The following is a 21,460-nucleotide window of genomic DNA, read 5'->3' on the forward strand; positions in this document are numbered from 1 at the left end:
GGGAATTAAAGCTCATCTGATTACAACAGCTGCACATGACCACTAGAACATTACTTGTCCCTTATGGATTTCTTCATTTTACCAGGAGTATTGATTAAAACCCCACAGTGCCACCCCCCTGCTTCAACCTGACTACCAATGTGTTATTGTTTTGATCCTTTCACCATTCTTCATTACACCACACTAGTGCCCACCTGGATAAGCAACATGGGCTGACTGCCAGTTGTTTTAATAAGCTTTGGCAAGAATGACTTTAATGCACACTCAAGGCAAACAGTGCAGGCCTCAGGATACTAAAGCAGGTCAGCAAACAAATCCCTATCAAAGTACATAGCCAATCACAACAATCCCTCTGTTTCTTTTGGAAGTGGGAAACTTCCTGCTACTCACCTCTAAACATTTTTTCAATATTTTTAGTATCTTCTCCACCATATTAGTATAACTATAATCTCCCATTTTCCAGCATCCAGTTTCTGTTTAAAAAAATATTTCTTAATTTATGATTTTGCACATCAAATATTCAATACTAAGGGAAATTTCTCCAGACAAGGTTTTCAGCAGTGCACTTTTCCTGACTGTTGGTCTAATGGCTTTCTTCATGCCTTCATACATTTTGCGAGTGTTGCTGCTGTCAGCAGTGAGTTGAATGCTCTGACACAGCCTTAGCCAGGAGTAACTGGCACATCATCTGGTGTAGGGGTGACTTTCTAGTGATCTATGGAAGGGAATCAGGTATTCATAATTATGTGCGCTTGTGGAGGATGTCTGAGCTTCGTGGCTCCCTTGATATACCTCTGCTGCCTGAATTACGAAATTCCTGGTATTGGACATAGGTTTCTGGGATGGTTACTGACTCCATTGCTTTCTACCTGGCAAGCACGTTTCAGTCTGGGTTGCAAGAAACAGGCATTTGTTGCCATTTGTTCTTGCCTGGCTGTGAAACATTTGGGTCAATAGATCTGGGTAAAAGGGCATCTGTTAATCTTCTTCCTTTCCCTGCTTGTCTTTGAAAAGCTGATAAACCTGTTTTCTGCCAGGGATTCCTGGGGCTCTTTCCTGTCTTTAGTAGTAGTCTCTTTGAAGTCCAGGAAGCTTTTTTAGCAGCTAGGTGTTAGTTCCAGATCTTCCCAACAGTATCAGGTTTAAGGTGGGAGGAAACCTGGGAGGGGTTTTAGAAACTAGGATGAATTCTATTGGATGATTTGAATCTTTGTAACCTTTTGATATTGTAATAAAAAGATCTGGCGAAGGGAAAGAGAGACTCACTTTCCCTCCCAGAGATTTGCTGGTTGAATCTCTGTGTCCTTTGTCTTTGTTTCAATGTGGTATTGCCACAATCTGGTAATCCACTGCTTTTATCCACAGACGGTTCCATGTCTCCTCTTCAATTTCTAAATTCCAATTTCAATTCCCACCACCTTCTCAAATTTTACTGAGGGCAAAATTGAACCTCAATAATAGATTTATACAAATATGACATTGATCCATTTGCCATTATATTTTATTTGACGATTATTTTATCATAGGTTGTTAATTGTCTCATGACTTCATTTTTAACCTGGAAATTTGTTTTAAAGCACCTTAATTGGTAACCCATGGTATTTCAATTTCGCCTTTCTAGAAAAAGATATGAGAGAATGTGATAACTATCAATACCAAGAAGACACCACAAAGACAAATGGTGCTCAACCCCTGCAATAGTGGCAAAAATCAATATTTACAAATGGTGTGTGTGTGTGTGTTTTATGCAAGGTATTGTGCTAGCTTTGAACTTACATGTTTGGGGTTGGGAGGGAAGGCAAAGCGGCACATGGAAGGCAGCAGCGAGCAATCTCACTTTGGGATCAGACAATGATCTCATTTTGGGGTGTGGGGAAGAGGGAAAGCGACAATGTGAATTGCCAAAACAAAGGTAATTTAAAGGACTAAAATCTCAAATAAATACTCTGATTTAAGAAACAAAGAAGACTGAAGAAAGTTTAGCATCGTCTCCTAGAAAAATCCCTCAATTTTAATGCAAGTTTATAAACCTATCTGGGGACTAACATACTGCAAGGCAAGCAATAATAATAATTTACACCTTCCTCCCCATCATATATATAGGTAAAAGGTAAAGGACCCCTGGACGGTTAAGTCCAGTCAAAGACAACTATGGGGTGCGGTGCTCATCTTGTTTCAGGCCAAGGAAGCTGGTGCTTGTCCACAGACAGATGTCCGGGTCATATGGCAAGCATGACTAAACCACTTCTGGCACAATGGAACACCATGGTGGAAGCCAGAGTGCACGTAAACACTGTTTACCTTCCCGCCACAGCAGTACCTATTTATCTACTTGCACCGGTGTGCTTTTGAACTGCTAGGTTGGCAGAAGCTGGGACAGAGCAATGGGAGCTCACTTTGTTGCAGATATTTGAACCGCCAACCTTCCAATCAGCAAGCCCAAGAGACTCAGTGGTTTAGACCACAGTGCCACCCACATCCCATCATAGATATATATAGAGAGAGGAGGGAATGATTTAACAAACAGCCTCCTCCAACCTGGTACCCTTGAGCTATTTTGCAATTCCCATTAGTCGCAGTCAGCATGGCTAACAATTTGGGATATTCAGAGTTGCAGTTCACCAGGTCTGGAAAGGATTACTTAGCATGAGTCATGGTTCCCACTTGACTGACTGCTCATATGGAAACCCCATTTATGTGATTTTGTGACTTCCCCGCTACTTTTGGGAGGGAATAAAAATTGCACAATCTCAGGAATGAAGGGCATAGTTAAACTATACCTTCAGATTCCTGAAACTTTAGGACACATATTATAATAGCAGTAAGATGCTCTAAATGTTATCTTCTACTCCAGTATACATGAAAAAGAACTACATATATTCTAGGGTTAAAACATTAGAGGGAGTTGCTTAGCAAGTTAGACAGTATCTGGCACCAAACATCTAGAACTAATGAAATGATGAGATTATATGTACCTGTTTACTTGTACATTCCAATCTTACAGCTTGTACTTTGTCCAATAGAGACCCTAGACAACTAGATTAGAACTAAATGTCAAGCATAGTATTTACATTCCTGTGTCAAGATAAGATGGAGTGTTAAGAATAAGATGTAATTAAATGATTATTGGATGCATACTTGAATGTGTAATCAGTATGTGTGCATATGTGTTTAATGTGCAAATGCATCTGTTTATAAGTTTACAACTATAGCCACTGCTGTGAAGAGGAATGCCAATAGTACATTATATTGAATCTAGGGTGAAATAGAAATTCCCAGCTTCTGATCTTCAAAAATATGAAAAGTACAAAACAGCACCCCAGCTGACTCAGTATACCAAGCAGGGCTTTTGCATCCTGAACCACAAAACTGTTTCTTTAAATAATAAAAAAGTGTCGAGATTAGTTCCAAAAGTGTATGATAGAGCAAGAGAGCTCTACTGATCAAAGAAAGGTGTCAGAAGTTCCACTCAGAATATTCAGGCCCTTGGGTGCACCTAAAATGGCTTTCCAAACTGTGACTATGGAAGGCTGGAAACAAGACACACATAGGAATGCCCTGCTGGCTCAGTCCAAAGGTCCATAAAGTCCAACATCCTGTCTGCCACAATGGGAAACCAGGTGCCTCTGTGAAGACCACAAGCAGTGCATGAACTAAAAGCATGGGAAGCTGTGATCTTCCTGATGTTGCTGAACTCCCAACTCCTATTGCAATTCCCCCCTTTAATAAATACTGGGTGAGCAAGGTGGCCATACCTTGGAGACCAGTGTTTCTCAGAGAGTGAGCTGGAACCTGGTTCCTGAGTGATTTTCAATGCTACCGTCAATGCTACCTCAATGCTACCGTCTGCCAAGTGCCTCCTCACTTGCCTGTCCCACCCCCTCCTATTGATTTGATATTAATAGAAAATTATGTTGGCAATTGCCAGCTGATGATATCAAATACTTCCCCTATATGCCATCGTTACTGACAGGCTGTGTGCCCCTGTTTTGTGAGTGATAGGCTTCTGCAATTCTCAGCCCTTTCAAGTGGGCTGTGGAGTAGAAAGTTTGGAAATCCCTGGTTTAGAAAACTTTGCCATTACATTATCTTTGCAAAGAACAAAAACCACTGGAGTATGGATTTGACTTGAAAGAACACATTGCCCTGTGCCCATGAAATAGGGTTGCTGCACTTCCACTGAGTATGGAAGTCCTAACTACTTACCTTCTACCAAGGGGTTGATGAAATTAACAGCAGCATGTCCTAGATTACACCAGAAGTTCTATGCCTATGATTCCTGGGTAGGAAAAACATTAAGTAAGAGTGTTCTGGTGGAAAACATATAGTGTGGTTTTAATTGAAATCATTCCTGGCTGATGGATGCTTAAAGTAAGTGCATGCAGTAGTAGTAGTAGTTGTTGTTTTTTATAGCAACTGAAACCTTCTCTTATCTGAAACCAAGAGAAATTGATGATTTTTGCAGCATTATTATTGTTTTCCAATTACCGTACATGGTAGATGACCAGTCAGAATCTGAACCATATTCATATATATCAGGAAACAAGTTCCATGGTATCAATGGAACTTACTTCCAAAATCCTGCTTAAGACCAGGCTGTAAGTTTACTAACTCAATAATTTCAGGATGGGCTGCATGTAGTACTCAGAACTCCTTGGTGATGAGGAATATCTCAAGCCTTATTTCACTATTGTAGCAAATCCATCACTCAATGGTTCTAGCTATTAACTCTTTATTTCCAGGCTACACTTCTGCAGCCACTGCACTGAGATTAGCTATGCCAAAAAGTTCAAACTGATCAACACTCACAAAAAAGAGCATAGATGTTAGTAACATTATTTACTTTATAACCATAGTTCAAAAGTGAACAGAACAATAAATTATAACATTTGTTTCTAAGTACCAAACTATCACGAGACATATATTAGCCCACATTCCAACCATGTTCTATATTATAGCAGCACTGGTCAAGTAATACTACATGTTCCAGTAATAATTTGTATACCCATGAAACATTCATAAATAACCACTCGCTTGAAGGCTCTTACAATGAAATTCTATACGTCTACTCAGAAGCAAGTCCCACCAAGTTTAATGGGGCTTGTTTCCAGGTTAAATGGGCACAGGACCTTAAGAAACTTTAAGGAATTAGACAGGCCTGGGTCGGGGGAGTTGTGCTAAAGAAGTTGGAATATTTTTCTAGGTCCCCGAACACATTCTGGACAGAGCTTAAAATAGCCAGGAGACCTGGTACTGTTGCAGTGTCTAAAGTTAACCAAACACCCTCAACCATGTTAATAGAAATATATTGCACTAATCTACAGAACATTCCTATTGGTTGCCCTACAGTTGATTAACTTACTTCCACAAGAAATTTAGCAATTTAGCTGTAACCTGATAACTTTCAGAAAGCAGTAAGACATTTTTTAAAAAAATTAATTTAATTGTGGGAGTAACCAAAAAGGTAAGGATTTAACTTTTATATCAAATTATATTTTTAATTGTATTTTTAAATCTCTTGACAAACAATGCTATCAAAGATCACATATAAAACGAGTTTTGTGGACAAAGCTCTTAAACACACAGGATACCTTCATACTATCCACTATAGAACTATTGTATCTGTCTCTCAATGAAAGGATAATAACATACTTCAACATAATTGCTATGAAAAACCTATCAGTACTTTTAGCATTTGCCTAACCAATCAATGCAACACTTATAGTACATTAAAATATTGTTGCTTATAGACTCTTTTATAACACTTTATGAACATGAAACAACTGAAAGATGAAGAGCTCATACTAAACCAATAAACTAACTTCCAATTATTTCTAAAATGCTACATAAGAAACACAGTAGCGATGATTATACCAAATCCAGAGGAATTAAAATTGGTTCTACATCATAAATTACTTTGATAATACCTACAGATTCCATTTGCAATTCTGATGAACACCCATCAAACTGTAATTATTAAATAACAGGAGGCAAAACTTAAAAGACACAGAAAACATTCAGGTTTAAATAATATGTCTTTTGAATCAGTTTAACATCTTTCTGTAAGATAGGAATTACACCAACCACACAAATAAAGAAATTTCCCTATTACTTGAAACAGCACTTTTTGCAACACCTGCAAGAAAATCATTACACTAAGAAAGATTACTTTTCAAGAAGCACATATCCTGTACAACCCTCATTTGTTTTCATAATTTTTCTTTAAAATGATGAATTCAAACAATTGGGTTTGCTTTATTCCCAAATGCAACACAAAGACAGTCAGAACTACCATTTAATGAAGTAACCTGGCCCCACAAAACAAAATTCAAAACGTATTTACATATACTTCCCCCTAGACATTTATGTGACTTCTGTAAGAACCCCTGCCTCTGAGAGTATAGATAAGGAAAATATGCAAATAGGAAGACAAAACAATTCCAGCCGTTCGAATTTCATACCTTGCCAAACCACATCTGCCATATTTAACGATCCAGTTGTCTACAATGCCGAAGCATCATTAAGATTTATGTTTTTCTTACAGCAGCGGCTTCTAGAACTTTATACTCTGCCACAATAGGAAAGGCTTGACAGAAGGAAAAGGAAAAGAATTTCAAGCCTAACAACTACATTCTATTGGCAGCTACTGAAGATGAAAATCAGAGGCTGGCAGTTTCAGTACCAAGAGAAGAGAACAGCGCATCATCAGACTGGGATTTCCCAGTCACATTCACACTCAGGAAGGTTCCAAGTTGCTATTCATAGGCAGGCCATAGGCTCCTGCAAAATCTGGGGCAGCCAAGTACGCAGTACATGAATACAGAACCTTTTTTTTAAGAAGAGAGGCATTTTTCTTTAATACCACAAGGCAAAAAAATTAGTTTGCTGTTCTATTTCTCATTCAGCTGTTTTATCTTCTCACATTCTATAACTCAAGATTCCTTCAGGGGACAGAGAGTGGCTCTCACCCAGTCTCAATTAAAAGGAATATGAAAATATGTGCAAGAAAAATCTCTAGGGTTTTCCAACTCCCACTGGCCTGCCTCCCCCTCCTACTGATCATCACACACACTTCCAATTTAATCTCATACATCATTCAAACCCTCTAGCTTTGTCTTCAACTATATGAGACAGACATCTAGGCAACCATATCATCAAAAAAAGAAACGGGAGGGGGGAATCAAAGCTCCACACTACATACTCACTAGAGAGCTATGCCCTGGAAGAAAATTCCCAAGTGAACAGAAGGCTGGTATTGGAGGTCAGCCCCATTGGGCAACTGCTAAGATCCCAGCCCCTTAGGCGCACTCACTGACACCAACCCTAAGTATCTAAATGCTTCTGAATGCCACAAGCCAAAAAAGAAAAATCACCACACAAGATGTATTGGTCCCCTGCTTCTGTGTGCAGGCCACCTCCTTCCAATGCGGCCCAAAGCAGGCAGCAAGGGGAACACTTAACCAACCTCTCTCTCCAGGTGATGGTGAGAATTGGGCCCAACACTGCTGCTCAGAGAGAGCTGGGAAACAAGTGGCAGTGGCTGCTTCTTGGGTAGGCTGGTGAGCAAGTGGCAGTGGCAAGGAGGAGTCACTGCCCCACTCACTCACTCCTTTTCTCTAGTTGGCACAACTGGGAGGACTGGGCCTACTGGGTTCAATTCCAAACAACACACGACCTGCCACCTCTGTTGCTTGGTCACCTGTGCACTTAAGTAACCAGGGCAACAAGCAGTCAATGCCACCCAACTCTTCCCTGCTCCCTCTGGCCAGTGCAATGGAACCAATTCAATCCACCACACTATCCAGAAATAGAACAGAGGTAGAAGCAGCTGCTCCTTACAGCCTCCTTTGCTTCTGTCCACCTGTTTAGGTGAGCTCACAGAGTCGCCCTCTGGGTGGCAAGGCTGGGCCCAATCCTTTCTGTCGTGCCACCCAGATAAAGTGTGGAGGCGTCGGTAGCGGGTCCCTGGCTGCTGCCTTCGCTGCTCACTTGCCCGCTCGAGCGGACGAGAAGTGGAGGCGGTTGGTTACGAGGCGCCGGCTGCTGCTTCTCCCTGTGGGCAGCGCAGCGGGGAAGATCGGTCTCACTAGGGGAGGGGGTAACCGAGGGGAGGGGGTAACCAAGGGCATGTTACTGGTCTGGGTGGCATCCAGCGTTTGGAAACACCCCTGCACCCATTAGCAAACCCCTTCCCCCCCCCAACGCCTCCAAATACAGTGTACACACACACACACACACACGAGAGAGAGAGAGAGAGAGAGAGAGAGAGAGAGAGAGAGAGAGAGAGAGAGAGAGAGAGAGAGAGAGAGAGAGAGAGAGAGAGAGAGAGAGAGAAGCCTCCGGAATGAAAAGGACCCAGTGTGAAGAAACGAAAAAATTGCAAAGGAAAGCCACCTCGGCCCAAGCTCAAGGCGATCCCCTCCCGCGGTGAAAGCGGAGAGGGGTGCCCAGCTAGCATCTCTCCGTGGCCTGTGGGAAGCAAAGGGGAGCATGCCGCTCCTGGGCATGAATCCGCTTTCCCTGAGCACCTGGATCTCCCTCAGCGCCCGAGGCAAACCCAGCACCGCCGCTTCTCCCCCCCCCCCTTTTTATCCCCCCCCCCGCCTGCCTTCCTCCCTCCACGCAGGTTATTTACGGGCCAGTCCCCAGCGGGAGCGGAGAACTCGAGGCTGCGGCACTGAACAGCCTCCCGCCTGCATGCGGCAGCAACAGCAGCGCCCAATCCCACCAGCAGCCTTACTCTCGCTCGCCCGCCAAGCCAGCTTTTCCCGTCCTCCCTCTCTTCCACCTCAGCCGGAGACGCCGGGGACGCTGCCGAGGCCGAGCTCGGAAGGAAGCCGGGGGTGGTGGGGGGCGAGGGGAGAGAAAGCACACGCGAGCCGGCGAGGGGCGCTCAGGCTCCGGGTGCAGCGGCGTCGGAGCCACGGCCGGGAAAGGAGGAGGAAGTGGCGGTTGAGGCAGCGGCAATGGATCTGGCAGCGGCACGACGGAGGCGGCGGCGGCGGCTGAGGGGACACCCAGCGTGGAGCGGCCTGACCGCGAGCCCCGACCCGTAGCCACCTCTGCCCCGCTTCGCGGTCGCGGTTCGTTACCTGTGAGGACCCCGACGCGGATTTGGTGGTCGTGGTTCGTTAAAATCATCCCCTCCGACGCCATGTTTCCCAGCGCAGCCACCGCACTGACAGGGAGGCGGGTGGGGGGGAAATTAGGGGGGGGGAGAAGGAGCGCGAGAGCGGGGAAGGGGGAGGAGGAGGGGAGAAGGGAACGCGCGGGAGGCGGAGCCAGCGGGGAGAAGGGACGGGGCGGAGCCAGGCGCCCAAGGGGCGGGTCTACGAAGCAAAAGTGCATGGAGTGGGGCGGGAAGGGGGAGGGGCCTCGGGGAAAGCGGACGAACCAGGCTCGGTGCGGGGAGGAGCCGAAAAGAACGCGGGCGAGTTCTTGGCCGGAGGAGGACTTCTCAAGTGCTGGGCTCAGGCAGCAGCAATCGAGTGCCGGGAGAGCGGGCCATGCCTTGGCTCGTTCGGTTCTGCTTCTTTTCCGCCTCCTCCGTCGGATCCGATTGGGCTGCGAGGCGCGTTGGGGGAGGTCCTGCTGTACCGGTGCTGGGGGAATCCGAACAGGGTGCTTCCCCCCGTTTCTTTTATTTCCCCGCCGCAGAAAATACCTGAATCTCGCCTGTCTTCAGAATCCCCATTGCTTATTTTCCGAAATAATGAAACGGCAGGAATATTCAGGGACCTGGAGCAGTTAGAACATGCCGGCATTTTCCGGCATGAATCTGCACTGCATCCACACCAACATCAGTCACCATTTTTACATCCACACGTACTTGACTGCATCACGCTGCACTGGCACATACTGCACTGCATTCATACGTGCAGGCAACTGCACGCGCACTTACTGCATTTGACGGGCAGATTCTCGCCCTCCAAACACATCGCTCTGAGACTCATTCACATTGCAACCACGTTTCCTGCTCTGTATTGTATGCACGCTCCGTATGACCAATGGGAGTTTATTGGTATGGCAGGGCGTAGAAAGGTTGTGAAATGGAAGAAGAGAAATACAGCGTTCAGGTATTTGGAACAGCTAAATTCAAACCACAAAAGCTTTGGTAGTTTAATTTTGCTCATTACTGATGTATAGCACATGCAAACATACTGTGATGCATTCTCCCACATTCCATTCACATTCACTCATTGCATTGCATAACCCTGCATCACTCTGCAGGTTCACACACCTGCATTGCTTTAAAATACATACAGCAATAACACATGACAGTACTGTACGCACTTTCACTTTCAGTGCATGTACACAGGCTTTGCAGTTGCCTTGTTAAGGGCCGTGATGGGAGCTTGGCAATTAGTGTTAATAAACTGACAGAGTATCAAATTCACAAACCATAACACAGTTGCTCACCATAAACAAAAATATGCATACACCTATGTTTTTCATGCATACACTCTAAAGGACCTTGTGCTGTTTTGAAAAGTTTAGTGGCATTTCATACAGCAACTTTTAAAATATTAGATTAGACAGATTAATTAACTCTTCTAGTTTAACAATAGTGATAAACAGTGAGGTTTCACTAGCAGATGTTCCAAATAGTGCAGATGTCATTCATTATAAGAACCAAAAAGTATAACAACTTCTGAAAATCATTTTAATATAACTTGTTTTGACATTCAGCTCATCATCAATAATTTGAATCCACTCACAGCATATTTAAACAAGAAGGTATAAATAAAATGCAAAACCTATAGAAGGTAAAATATTCAAAATCAAAGTCCAAACCAGAATAAAAACAAACACATTCAATGCAAGTTTAATCCTGGCCCTCAGAAATGCATCAAAATATAAATATTTTACCATAGGTTTCAAACAGGAACTCTACAACTGTGGAAGAGTCAACAATGCACATCTCTCTGCATGAAACTAATGTGTAAAGTTGGCATTTGCAGCCTAATCCTATGCACATTTACTTGGAAGTCACTCTTACTGGGTTCAAATGCAGCATACTCCCAAGTATGTATAAATGGAATCCCAGCCTTATTTATATATTCATGTGGTGCATTTTCCGCTGTTCACGTGGTATTCAAAGCAGCTTACAAACAAAAGTATGAGCTGAGCTAGTAGTACAGTACACATAAACTAATGGAATAGTCTGGATGATTTTTTGGCCAAATGCAGATAATATGATAGGAGTGTGATGAGACCACGGGGAAGAGCCAGTTGGAAGCCCCAAGAATATTAGGATCAAAAATAGCATCCCGGAACTGATTCAGAAATTTATATAGGTAGTATAACTTTTGGAATCCTCCTGAAATACACTGGCCCATTACGAGGCAGGATAGCACATACAACCACTGAGTTAGAAAAGACTGTGGAGGTCATCTCGTCCCTCTGATCAATGCAGGATTTGCCACCTCAAGTGCAACTACAGCATCCTTGATCATTCTAAGCCTCTTCTTAAATTCACTGCTGAATTACTGTTAAAAGGATTAACTCAAAACCTCTTCCCTGCAGTGCCCACCCATTTGGAGTAACAAAGTCTGTTGAATCTCCTGCATGGCAATGCCATTGGCACATGTCTTTAGTTCAAGTTCCTCTGTACTAGTTGCTGTCTCCAAGGAGTCTTCAGGGGTTCTCACAACATCCTGCATTATTATTATTTAAGTTGGTTATATACTGCCTGCTGCTTTAACCAATAAACTGATGGAAATGTTGATCAAAATCAGATGCAGCACTGATCACTTTGGAATGCCACTATAAGTCTTTCCAATCTTACCAGTAAAATCTACTTATTTTTCTGAGGAATAGGATTCCTTTAGAACAAATTGAATATATAACATGAACTGTGGGTGGGTTTTAAAGGCATCTTGTGGGGCATTTAACAGCAGACTCCTTGTGGTATAATAATTTATTATAATAATAATTTATTTTTTTATACCCCACCCATCTGGCTGGGTTTCCCAGCCAGATATTTATTTATTTATTTATTTAATAAAATGTGTATTCACTGCTTGATCTTTTATTATTATTATTATTTAAACACCTCTCAAAGCTGTTTACAAAAACATGATAGTGTACTTTTGGGGTGGGGGGGAGTATGCTCCAAGGCTCCTGCAGGGAACCAAAACAAGAAGGGGTTAAATGGAGGTAAAAGTAAGTAAGGGAAGAATGTGTGTTAATTTCAGTTAGAATAATGCAGATGGATTAGGGGACTAACCCCAAAGGCTACCTATAAATGTTGAGTTCTGAGGAAGCACTTAAATATGAGAGGCATTCCAGGAGGTAGGGGTATTTCAGGGAGTAAGAGACCTTTGAGTGGCTGAGGAGGATAGGGTTGAATAAATGACATTTATGGGAAGAATTAACCTCCTAATCACCTTTCCTCTAAACAAAGAAAAGTCCCCAATGCTGTAATCTTTCCCCGTAAGGGAGTCACTCCATCCCCTTGATCATTTTGGTTTCCCTTTTCTGAAGCTTTTCCAGTTCTACAATATCCTTTTTGAGATAAGGTGACCAGAACTGTACACAGTATTCCAAATGCGGTTGCACCACATTTTTTGCATAATGACATTATAGAATCATAGAACTGTAGAGTTGGAAGGGATTCCAAGGGTCATCTAGTCCAATCTCCTGCAATGTAGGAATATTTCAGAAGTATTATATATCAACAGTATTATTTTCATTTCCTTTCAGGATGATCCCCTAGTATGGAATTTGCCTTTTTCACGCACTGGGTTGACATCTCCATCAAGCTATCCACTACGACTCCAAGGTCTCTTTTCTGCTCAGCCAGTTCAGACCCCATGACCTTATATGTGAAAATAAATTCTTTTGCCCTGACATGCATCACTTTACACCTTTTGCCTTGAATTTCATTTGTCATATTGCCATTCATTCCGTTTGAAGAGGTCCTTTGGGGGCTGGTGACGGACAGCAGAGCCAGTGATGCAGTCTGCCTGAAATTCCACCAGAGTGGTGGAACCTCTCTCTGATTGGCTACAGAGTCAGCTACGGTAGACACAAAGAGGGGAGGGAAAGCACTTGGGGGGGAATAAAAGGAGAGGTTTATGAGGGAAAGTTAGATAGGGCTAAGGTTCAGGTTGAGAGATAGGGTTTCATTTTGATAGATAGGGATGGATTTGAGAAGAGGCATGGGCGTAGGCATGGGGGGCAGCTGTCCCCCCAGAAGCAAAAAATTAATGTATTTTACAGACCATAACCAGCACTTTCCCCCTCCAAAAACTGAAGTGGAAAGGGCTTTGCTTTAGCAAGAGCAGCTCAGTCTCCGCTTGCTGGGGGGGGGGACACAGCTGTAACAAGAACACATCAAATAAATAAAGCAAAGTGGCTACCGGTAGTTAAGCAGTTAAGACAATGGAGCAGAATACTGTTCTTCAGTGGGAGTTGTTGATGAGCATTCAGGGATCGCATTAAGAGTTCTATTGGCAATTTAATGAGGCGTGCAGAGGATTCAATTTGACTAAGGCTAAAAGGAAGTGAATAAGAAAGGGGGGCTGTACCTTTGATAGACACAGTGATGTTTGTAAAAAGCAGTGGTGTTCCAGTCTGCCCCTCCTCCTGCATCTGTATACTGTAAAAATCAGGGGTGGCCACCTCCCAAGAGACTCTGATCTAGTCACAGAGTTAAAAACTAGGAGTGATCTACCCCCTTTTGGGGGGTTCAGGTCAAAGCTGTTGAGTTTTTTTAAGGAACGGGAGCCCTGTTTTTTTGGGTTTAGGTCAAACTTGTTGAGCTTCTTTTAGGATGGAGGGAGGCCCATTTTTTTAGGGCTTCAGGTCATAGTTCAGCTTTTTTTAGGAAGGAGGAAAATTTTGGATGAGTTTTTAAGGGGTGCCAGTGATCTAGCAGTGATCTACCACAGACATCCAGTGATCTACTGGTAGATCACAATCTACCTGTTGGACGTGCCTACTATAAATCAAGCAGAGAGAAAGCTGCTTACAAGGCTCCTGTACAGGCGTACCGGTATCTTCTTCTTGCTGCAGAGTTCCAGCATCACAGCGTCACCCAGAGGCACCCACAAATGTGAGTTATCCCTCTCTCTATTTCTTCATCTAGTCCAACCCCCTGCAATGCAGGAATTTTTTCCCAAGGTGGGGCTTGAACCCACGACATGGTTGAAATATTATGCGGATATGCAGCAACGCCTCGGAGCCGTCATGACTGCGGCCATGCCTTGTTTTGCCCTCGCCCGCCCTGCCACCGCCTCTCGCCTGCCTGACCCTCCCGTCCTCTTGCTGCAGAGTTCCAGCATCACAGCGTCACCCAGAGGTACCCACAAATATGAGTTATCCCTCTCTCCATTTCTTCCTTCCTTCCCTCCCCCTTCCATCCTTAATAAAATACTGGGGGGGGGCAGATAAGCCCCACATAGAAAGCCCATCAACATGGGGGGGATGACTCTTTCAAATACAGTATTTACCAGTAATTTGGGGGGGGGGAGAGGCACCTAGGCCTCTAGGAGTTGGCTGCTATGCCTAGGAGTAGGACAATTCAAGAAGGCAGAATGATGCACATGCTATGGTAATATATCAATAGAATCATAGAATTGTAGTTGGAAGGGACCACAAGGGACATCTAGTCCAACCCCCTGCAATGCAGGAATTTTTTCCCAAGGTGGGGCTTGAACCCATGACATGGTTGAAATATTATGCTGATATGCAGCAACGCCTCGGAGCCGTCGTGACTTCGGCCATGCCTTGCCTCGCCCTCGCCCGCCCTGCCACCCCCTCTCGCGTGCCCGGCCCTCCCGTCCTCTTGCTGCAGAGTTCCAGCATCACAGCGTCACCCAGAGGCACCCAATAATATGAGTTATCCCTCTCTCTATTTCTTCCTTCCTTCCCTCCCCCTTCCATCCTTAATAAAATACTGGGGGGGGGGCAGATAAGCCCCACATAGAAAGCCCATCAACATGGGGGGGATGACTCTTTCAAATACGGTATTTACCAGTAATTTGGGGGGGGGAGGCACCTAGGCCTCTAGGAGTTGGCTGCTATGCCTAGGAGTAGGACAATTCAAGAAGGCAGAATGATGCACATGCTATGGTAATATATCAATAGAATCATAGAATTGTAGTTGGAAGGGACCACAAGGGACATCTAGTCCAACCCCCTGCAATGCAGGAATTTTTTCCCAAGGTGGGGCTTGAACCCATGACATGGTTGAAATATTATGCTGATATGCAGCAACGCCTCGGAGCCGTCGTGACTTCGGCCATGCCTTGCCTCGCCCTCGCCCGCCCTGCCACCCCCTCTCGCGTGCCCGACCCTCCCATCCTCTTGCTGCAGAGTTCCAGCATCACAGCGTCACCCAGAGGCACCCAATAATATGAGTTATCCCTCTCTCTATTTCTTCCTTCCTTCCTTCCCTCCCTCTTCCATCCTTAATAAAATACCGGGGGGGGGCAGATAAGCCCCACATAGAAAGCCCGTCAACATGGGGGGATGACTCTTTCAAATACAGTATTTACCAGTAATTGGGGTGTAGTGGTAGCATTCCAGGGATTTATTGTAAGAAATCATGTATTTATAATCATGTGCGTGGTTGAAGAGGATGACCTGAGCTTCGTGGCTCCCTTGGTCAGACTTTTCCCACCTGGGTTATAGAATGTATGATTTGTGATATAAATTCCTTGGGATGCTTGTAATCTCCATTTCTCTTTGCCTGAAAGTCACGTTTTAGTCTGGGTGCAAGAGACAAAGCATCTGTTGCCCATTTGTCTCCCAGCTGTCGGAAACATTTGGTGTTTATTTGGCCAAAAGGGGCATTTGCAGTTCTCTCCTTCCTGGCAAACCTTTCAGAGGTGATAAATCCTGCTTCTTTGAAGTTTCCTGACTTGCTAATCCTCCCAGGAATTCCCCCCCCCTCCTGTTATGCATGTTTCCCCTTTGTAGTTTAGATTGCGCTTCGCCAGACCTCGAGGTTTCCTCAGAGTATCATGTTCCTGTGGGAAAGAAATCTGGGGAGGGGTTTTGGGAGAGCAGAATGAATTGTTATTGGCTTATTTGAATTTCTGTAAGGCTTTCTTATGCTAATAAAAGACACCTGAGCGCTGAGGGCGGGAGGCACTTACGCTCAGAGTTTGCTGGATGAACTCTGTCTCTCTTCTCTTTCTTTCCATGTGGTCTGCCACAAGTGGTGCCCCGTGTGAGGCACACAAAGGGGGATCAGGTAACTGATAACTCCTCCAGTTTTTGGGCTAACAAAGTCCTCCTAGGCGCCGTAGACTCTATCTGCAATAGGGGGCTATGGGCTGAACCTAACTTGCTGCTCAGAACCTTGAGCTACCAGTGCGCACTGAACTTGGTAAGTTATGGGGGGAAATTTAACTCGGTTGCAGGAAAAACATAAGAGATTTGCTCTTTCTGTTAGCCCCAGATGGTCATAGTAAGCAGCTTTCGCTGCTTATTGATAGGCTACTTTTTGAAATTTCTTGTGTTGCTCCTTCTTTCCCTGAAGGAGGTAGTTTAGATTTAGAGAAATGGGACAAAGTGGGTTTGGCTTTACGTAATTCTGACCAGCCCTCTGTTCAAATCTTGAACACATGGAAATTGTGCAGGACTGCAGTTGCTAGAATAGCTAATCCTTTATTGCAATTGCAGGATACTTCCTCGGTTTCCCCGAGGCTTTTACCTCCCTCTCAGCCACCAGATTTATTGGGAGTTTCTGCCCCTAAGGCAGCTGTAGTTCCCTCTGCTCCTTCTCTCCCTGTTGATTCCTCTGTGCCTGGGTCTGTTGTAGATGTAATTCCACCTTCCTATTCTATGGGCTCTCACCCAGAGGTGCCTCAGACCGCAGTGCAACAGATGGTGAGTAAGGCTATGAAGGAGGGCAACAGTGAGGAAATTATGGACGTTTTGCCTTTTATGGCTATCTGTCCAATTGCACCATCAGTCATGGAAAAACCTAAAGAGGTGCCTGTTTCTCCATTCATTCTCACTGCTGCCTACCCCTGGTTAAGGGAGTGGGTAAATGAGGAGAAGATCCCCTTGCACATGAAGCAAAGTATTATTAAGCTGTGAAGGAAGCGGTATGGTGTTGAAAGTATATAATTGTAATATCTAAGTGATAGAAACTGAGTTGAGCATTTTTACCATCTATTCTGGAAACCTGAATATTTATCTACCTGAAGCGTCCCAACTTGATTTTTAGTAACTGAAGTTTAAGAAGAGTTGTGCCTTTAATATTTTGCTTAAGCCTGAGACATCTTATAGTTACCGGTAGTTAAAGTAAATAAGTTAACTTCTGTCTGAAAGAACGCATTTCCTGACCCACTTTGTTTCATAAACTTCCTTTTGTTTTTTAAAAAACTTTTCTTGTTTGTTTGATCAACTCCTGCCTACGACTCTAAATCAGGGGTTGTCAACCTGGTCCCTACCGCCCACTAGTGGGCGTTTCAGGATTCTGGGTGGGCGGTAGGGGGTTCTACGCCACAAGCTGAATCCTCCTTCCATCAAGCTTGCACTGGGGGGCGGTAAGGAAATTTTACTATCAAGAAAGATGCATTAGTGGGTGGTAGGTATAAAAAGGTTCACTACCCCTGCTCTAAATCATTAAGTGGTTGGGTCCACTACAGGCTCTTCACAATCTCTTTTTTGTTCTAACCACCCTGAACAATTTAGGACTCAGCTACATTAGTTAGAAAACAACAGTTTGAATTTCTTACAAACATGCAACACCAGATGGCACTAGAGAGCAAAAGAAATTTTAATGCAATTTTTACACAGTGTTTCCCCCCCCTTTTGTTATAATGATTTAATTTCTGAATTATTTATAGTGGGGGTTTTCCTGTGTGTGGATCCACCCTTACTATCACCAACAAACCTGGGCACCTCACTGCTAACAGATTCAAAAGCACAGATCTCAATAGCAATTTCTACTCTGTTATCAGGAGCAGGTCAGCAGTAAATCACATGGCGTCAGTGAAGTTAACTCGTTATTCAAGGAAACAAGTTCAACTCAGGAGGTCAGGCCTAGTGAGCACAGCAATTCATCCCAGTAGATCTTGCCTCTATGAGGCAGTTGTTGGGACTGACAATCCCCCATCTTCTCAGAGTTTTCTAAGTCTCCCCTCTCCCTCATGTCCTTCCCAAGCAATCTGAGACTGCATTGCCATGCCTGTCTCTGCTCCTTCCTCTTCATACCTCTCTGGTTCTCATTCTGGGAGACCCCCTGGCTTCTTCTGCAGCCTGACTCATCTCTGCCTCTTGACCTCCCTCCTCCCCAGCTTCTGATTCTGGACTGCTTTCTGCCACAGACTCTTCCTGCTCAGTAAACCGTGTTACCTCTTCTGCTTCCAAAACCCTCTTCTCCCTCTGACCATTCATTGTCACCACCAGTTCCCGAGCTCTAAACTTTCTTCCCTTGGGGGTTCCCCAGCTGGTGCCTCCCACCACTCCTTGGCATCCAGCCAGCCAGTCCATGGCATGTGTGCTTCATGTTACTTAACCAATTCTTTATCCACAAGAGAACCTTTCCTCTAATTCCAGGACTGCTAGGCTTACTCAGGAGTCTTTGGTAAGGGACCTTGTCAGAAGCTTGCTGAAAGTTCCAAGTACCCATCTACTGTATCTACAGTATATGCTTGTTGACACTCTAATAACTCTAATGGGTTTGTGAGACAGAACTTGCCCCTGCAGAAGCAATGCGGGTTCTGCTGGTTCTCAGCCACGAAGGTCAAGCTTTCTTTCAAAAATGTGGACTGTGGTCAAAACCTTTCCTTTTGTTGCAAAGCAGAATGCCATAAAACTTATTTTCCTGATTGATTTATTCCAGATAGCAGACTATTGGTTGCTCTGTATAACATGAATACAGGATTTGGAATCATAATTATAGCCATGTTGGAGTGTAATTAATGTACACAGAAAAATTTTAATCAACATAAACAAATGATGGGAACTAAAACATTTGCATTGGATTAATGAGGTTTAGTATAATCCTGGAGATTGAAGTGTTGTATATGTGGCAGGGATGCTTTAAAAAGAAATTGTCTGAAAATTATCTGAGGCAAACACTTAAGAAGATTTAAAACATCTGCCTGATATTAATTCCTTAACTCGGTATTTTACAGTGCCTGTGGCCTTTTTTGCAGCAATTCCTTTTATTTTGAAATGTGCTATCTATTGCAGATAGTCTATTTGGCTAGCTCAAAAGGTCAGTAATAGGATCCAAGATTTTACTTCTGTTTCACTGGTGCAAAGCCAATGAAGTCACAATACTAGCTGTCTCAGTAGACCATTAATAGAATTTTATCTCCATTATCCAAGTGAGGTAAAATGACTAATTGGCTCAATGGACCAGTAATGCAATGGATACATTTATTTCATTTATTACTGTGAATTCAAGAAGCTCAAGTACCTGTCATACAGTAAAAATAGTAAAAGCATATATAGCCTTCCAAGTAACATTCAGCCTCGTGGTGAGTATTCAAGTTGCTGTTATCTGATACAGTACTCTCAAGGAAAACATTTATCAGTAAGAATAAACTCTACAAACTACTTCCTTTTCTGAAAATGATACCTCTGAAAAAAATGAACACACAATCAACAAGAACCATCATGGCAAATAACCACATATTTTCTTTTAAATTTAGTATATTGTACCTCAGTTAGTTCTGCAAAATTTGGAGTGACTAACAGCAAAACAAAAATGGAATAGTAATACAAAAGAGACATTTCATTTCCCCAGTCAGGTAACTGTCATAGGGTAAAGACGGTAATAGCTTACATTGCCTTTCATGTCTAGATTACAACTCTACTAAATATGTAAATAAATAACCCATTTTGTTAATGCTAATTAATGTTGCTGCTTTCTGACATGCTCTTATACTTGCATTTTTTAATCTTTAGAAGGAAAAGAAATCCAGTTGTAATTGCCAAAACAAGTACAGCTGAATTGTAATTCACTCAGAAATACAATAAACCTTCAACCACAATATAAGGGGGGCTTATATGGTCTGCACATTTGAAAATTTAAAAGATATAGTGAAAGAGAAGTTTTAAGCACCTTTTTAAAATAAAAAAATCCACAACACTTTAACCAACAGGTCAACATAATGTCTGAATGCCCATATGCTTCCCTGCCCTGCAACTCAATATGCATATTTGCAAATAAAGCAGGGTTGCAAAAAGCATTTCACATTTCTAGCACTTCCTTCTCACAAAGAAATTGACCATGTGAAAAAAATGAGGGTGGCAGCGATGCAAAAGCCCTCAGGACAAGCATGCATTAGAAACATATGGGTATGGCAGAAGGAACCATTGGGTCACAGGTGTATCTTTAGACCTTTCCAGACTGTTGCTATTTTCAGGTGGGATTCAATCAATTCTGTGTTGATGTCTACACATGTGACATGAATGTTGGCAACATTAACCTCACTGTGTGGGAATCCATTGCAGACGACTGCAACCAGGTATCCACAACCAGGTATCCACTGCAATCAAGGTATCCACAGCAGTGACCAGAGGAGGAATGACTGCTGGGAGAAGCACACAAAAAAGAACTGCCATGGTACACCTGCGTCTGCACAATCAGACACCTTCATCTGCCCCAGTTGCAACCAGAGGCAGAGGAATGGGGGTGTGCTGGGTGTGCCCCACTCTACTCTGGGTGTCACCACTGGGGGGGGTGACAAAATGCCGGGTGGCACTCACTGCGGGGCCTGTAGCACACCCGAGCCATGCGTATCTCCTGGGAAAGACGTGGTGGCTTGAGCACACGCAGGCTCCGTCATAGCTGCCAAGTTCTCCCTTTTTTAAGGGAAATTCCCTTATGCTGAATAGGCTTCCTCGTGAGAAAAGGGAAAACTTGGCAGCTATGGGCTCCGTGCTGCCCAAATGGTCCGCCTGCCGCCTCCCACCCCCCACCCCACCCCGCAGCTGTAGGGCGGCTGAATGGGAGGAGGCAGGCAGACTCTGGAGGCTCTGTCAGCAGCTTGCCCCGCCCTGGGTGCATCGCCCCAGGCGCCCGACCAGCTTCCTCCACCACTGGCTGCAACAAAACATCTATCATATATTGGTCTCTACAGCCACAGCAGGTGCTGTAACTCTCCAGTGGTTTGACTTCACGCCCAAAGGCACACTCTTCCAGATGCCATCAAGTCAGATGCCAACCATTTTGCACAACAAACTTCCTTCCCCCAAGGATCTGACTTTTTGCAATAATGAAAGAGACAGGAAAATGCACTGAAAAGGGTGGGGTAACAGTTGCTTTGATGCAATGTCATCTAATCAGAATGAATCCTAAATAAACAGTTCATCTGGAAATGCCCCTACATCAGAGCTGTAGCTAGCTGATCTTGCACCCCTGGCAGAACCGTCCAGATTGTGCCCCCTTGCCATGGACAAATTAGCTCTTCTTTCTGCCTCTCCTCCAACTCCCCAAAATATCGACATATTTATCAACATATTTTAAAGCCAATTTTGCACG

At 43.9% G+C, this 21,460-nt stretch overlaps 1 protein-coding gene across 20 annotated transcripts in view; it reads right to left on the reverse strand.

Moving 5' to 3' along the window:
* The window catches only part of GPHN (gephyrin), a 273,273-nt gene that overhangs the window by 214,670 nt on the left and 37,143 nt on the right, over positions 1 to 21,460 (reverse strand). For 15 of the 20 annotated variants that reach the window (XM_060274078.1, XM_060274093.1, XM_060274044.1 and 12 more), the window contains exon 1: positions 9,093 to 9,235. The exons of 1 other annotated variant lie outside the window; for it this stretch is intronic. In XM_060274078.1, the coding sequence (XP_060130061.1) occupies positions 9,093 to 9,156 (64 nt within the window). In that variant the 5' untranslated portion in view covers positions 9,157 to 9,235. Of the gene's footprint in view, positions 1 to 6,461; positions 6,580 to 7,839; positions 7,862 to 8,740; positions 8,763 to 9,092; positions 9,236 to 21,460 lie in introns of those variants that run through there. 4 more of the 20 variants (XM_060274146.1, XM_060274150.1, XM_060274076.1 and 1 more) reach the window with 3 other exon arrangements.

This window comes from Zootoca vivipara, chromosome 1 (genome assembly GCF_963506605.1).
Source record: "Zootoca vivipara chromosome 1, rZooViv1.1, whole genome shotgun sequence".
Lineage (NCBI taxonomy): Eukaryota > Metazoa > Chordata > Lepidosauria > Squamata > Lacertidae > Zootoca > Zootoca vivipara.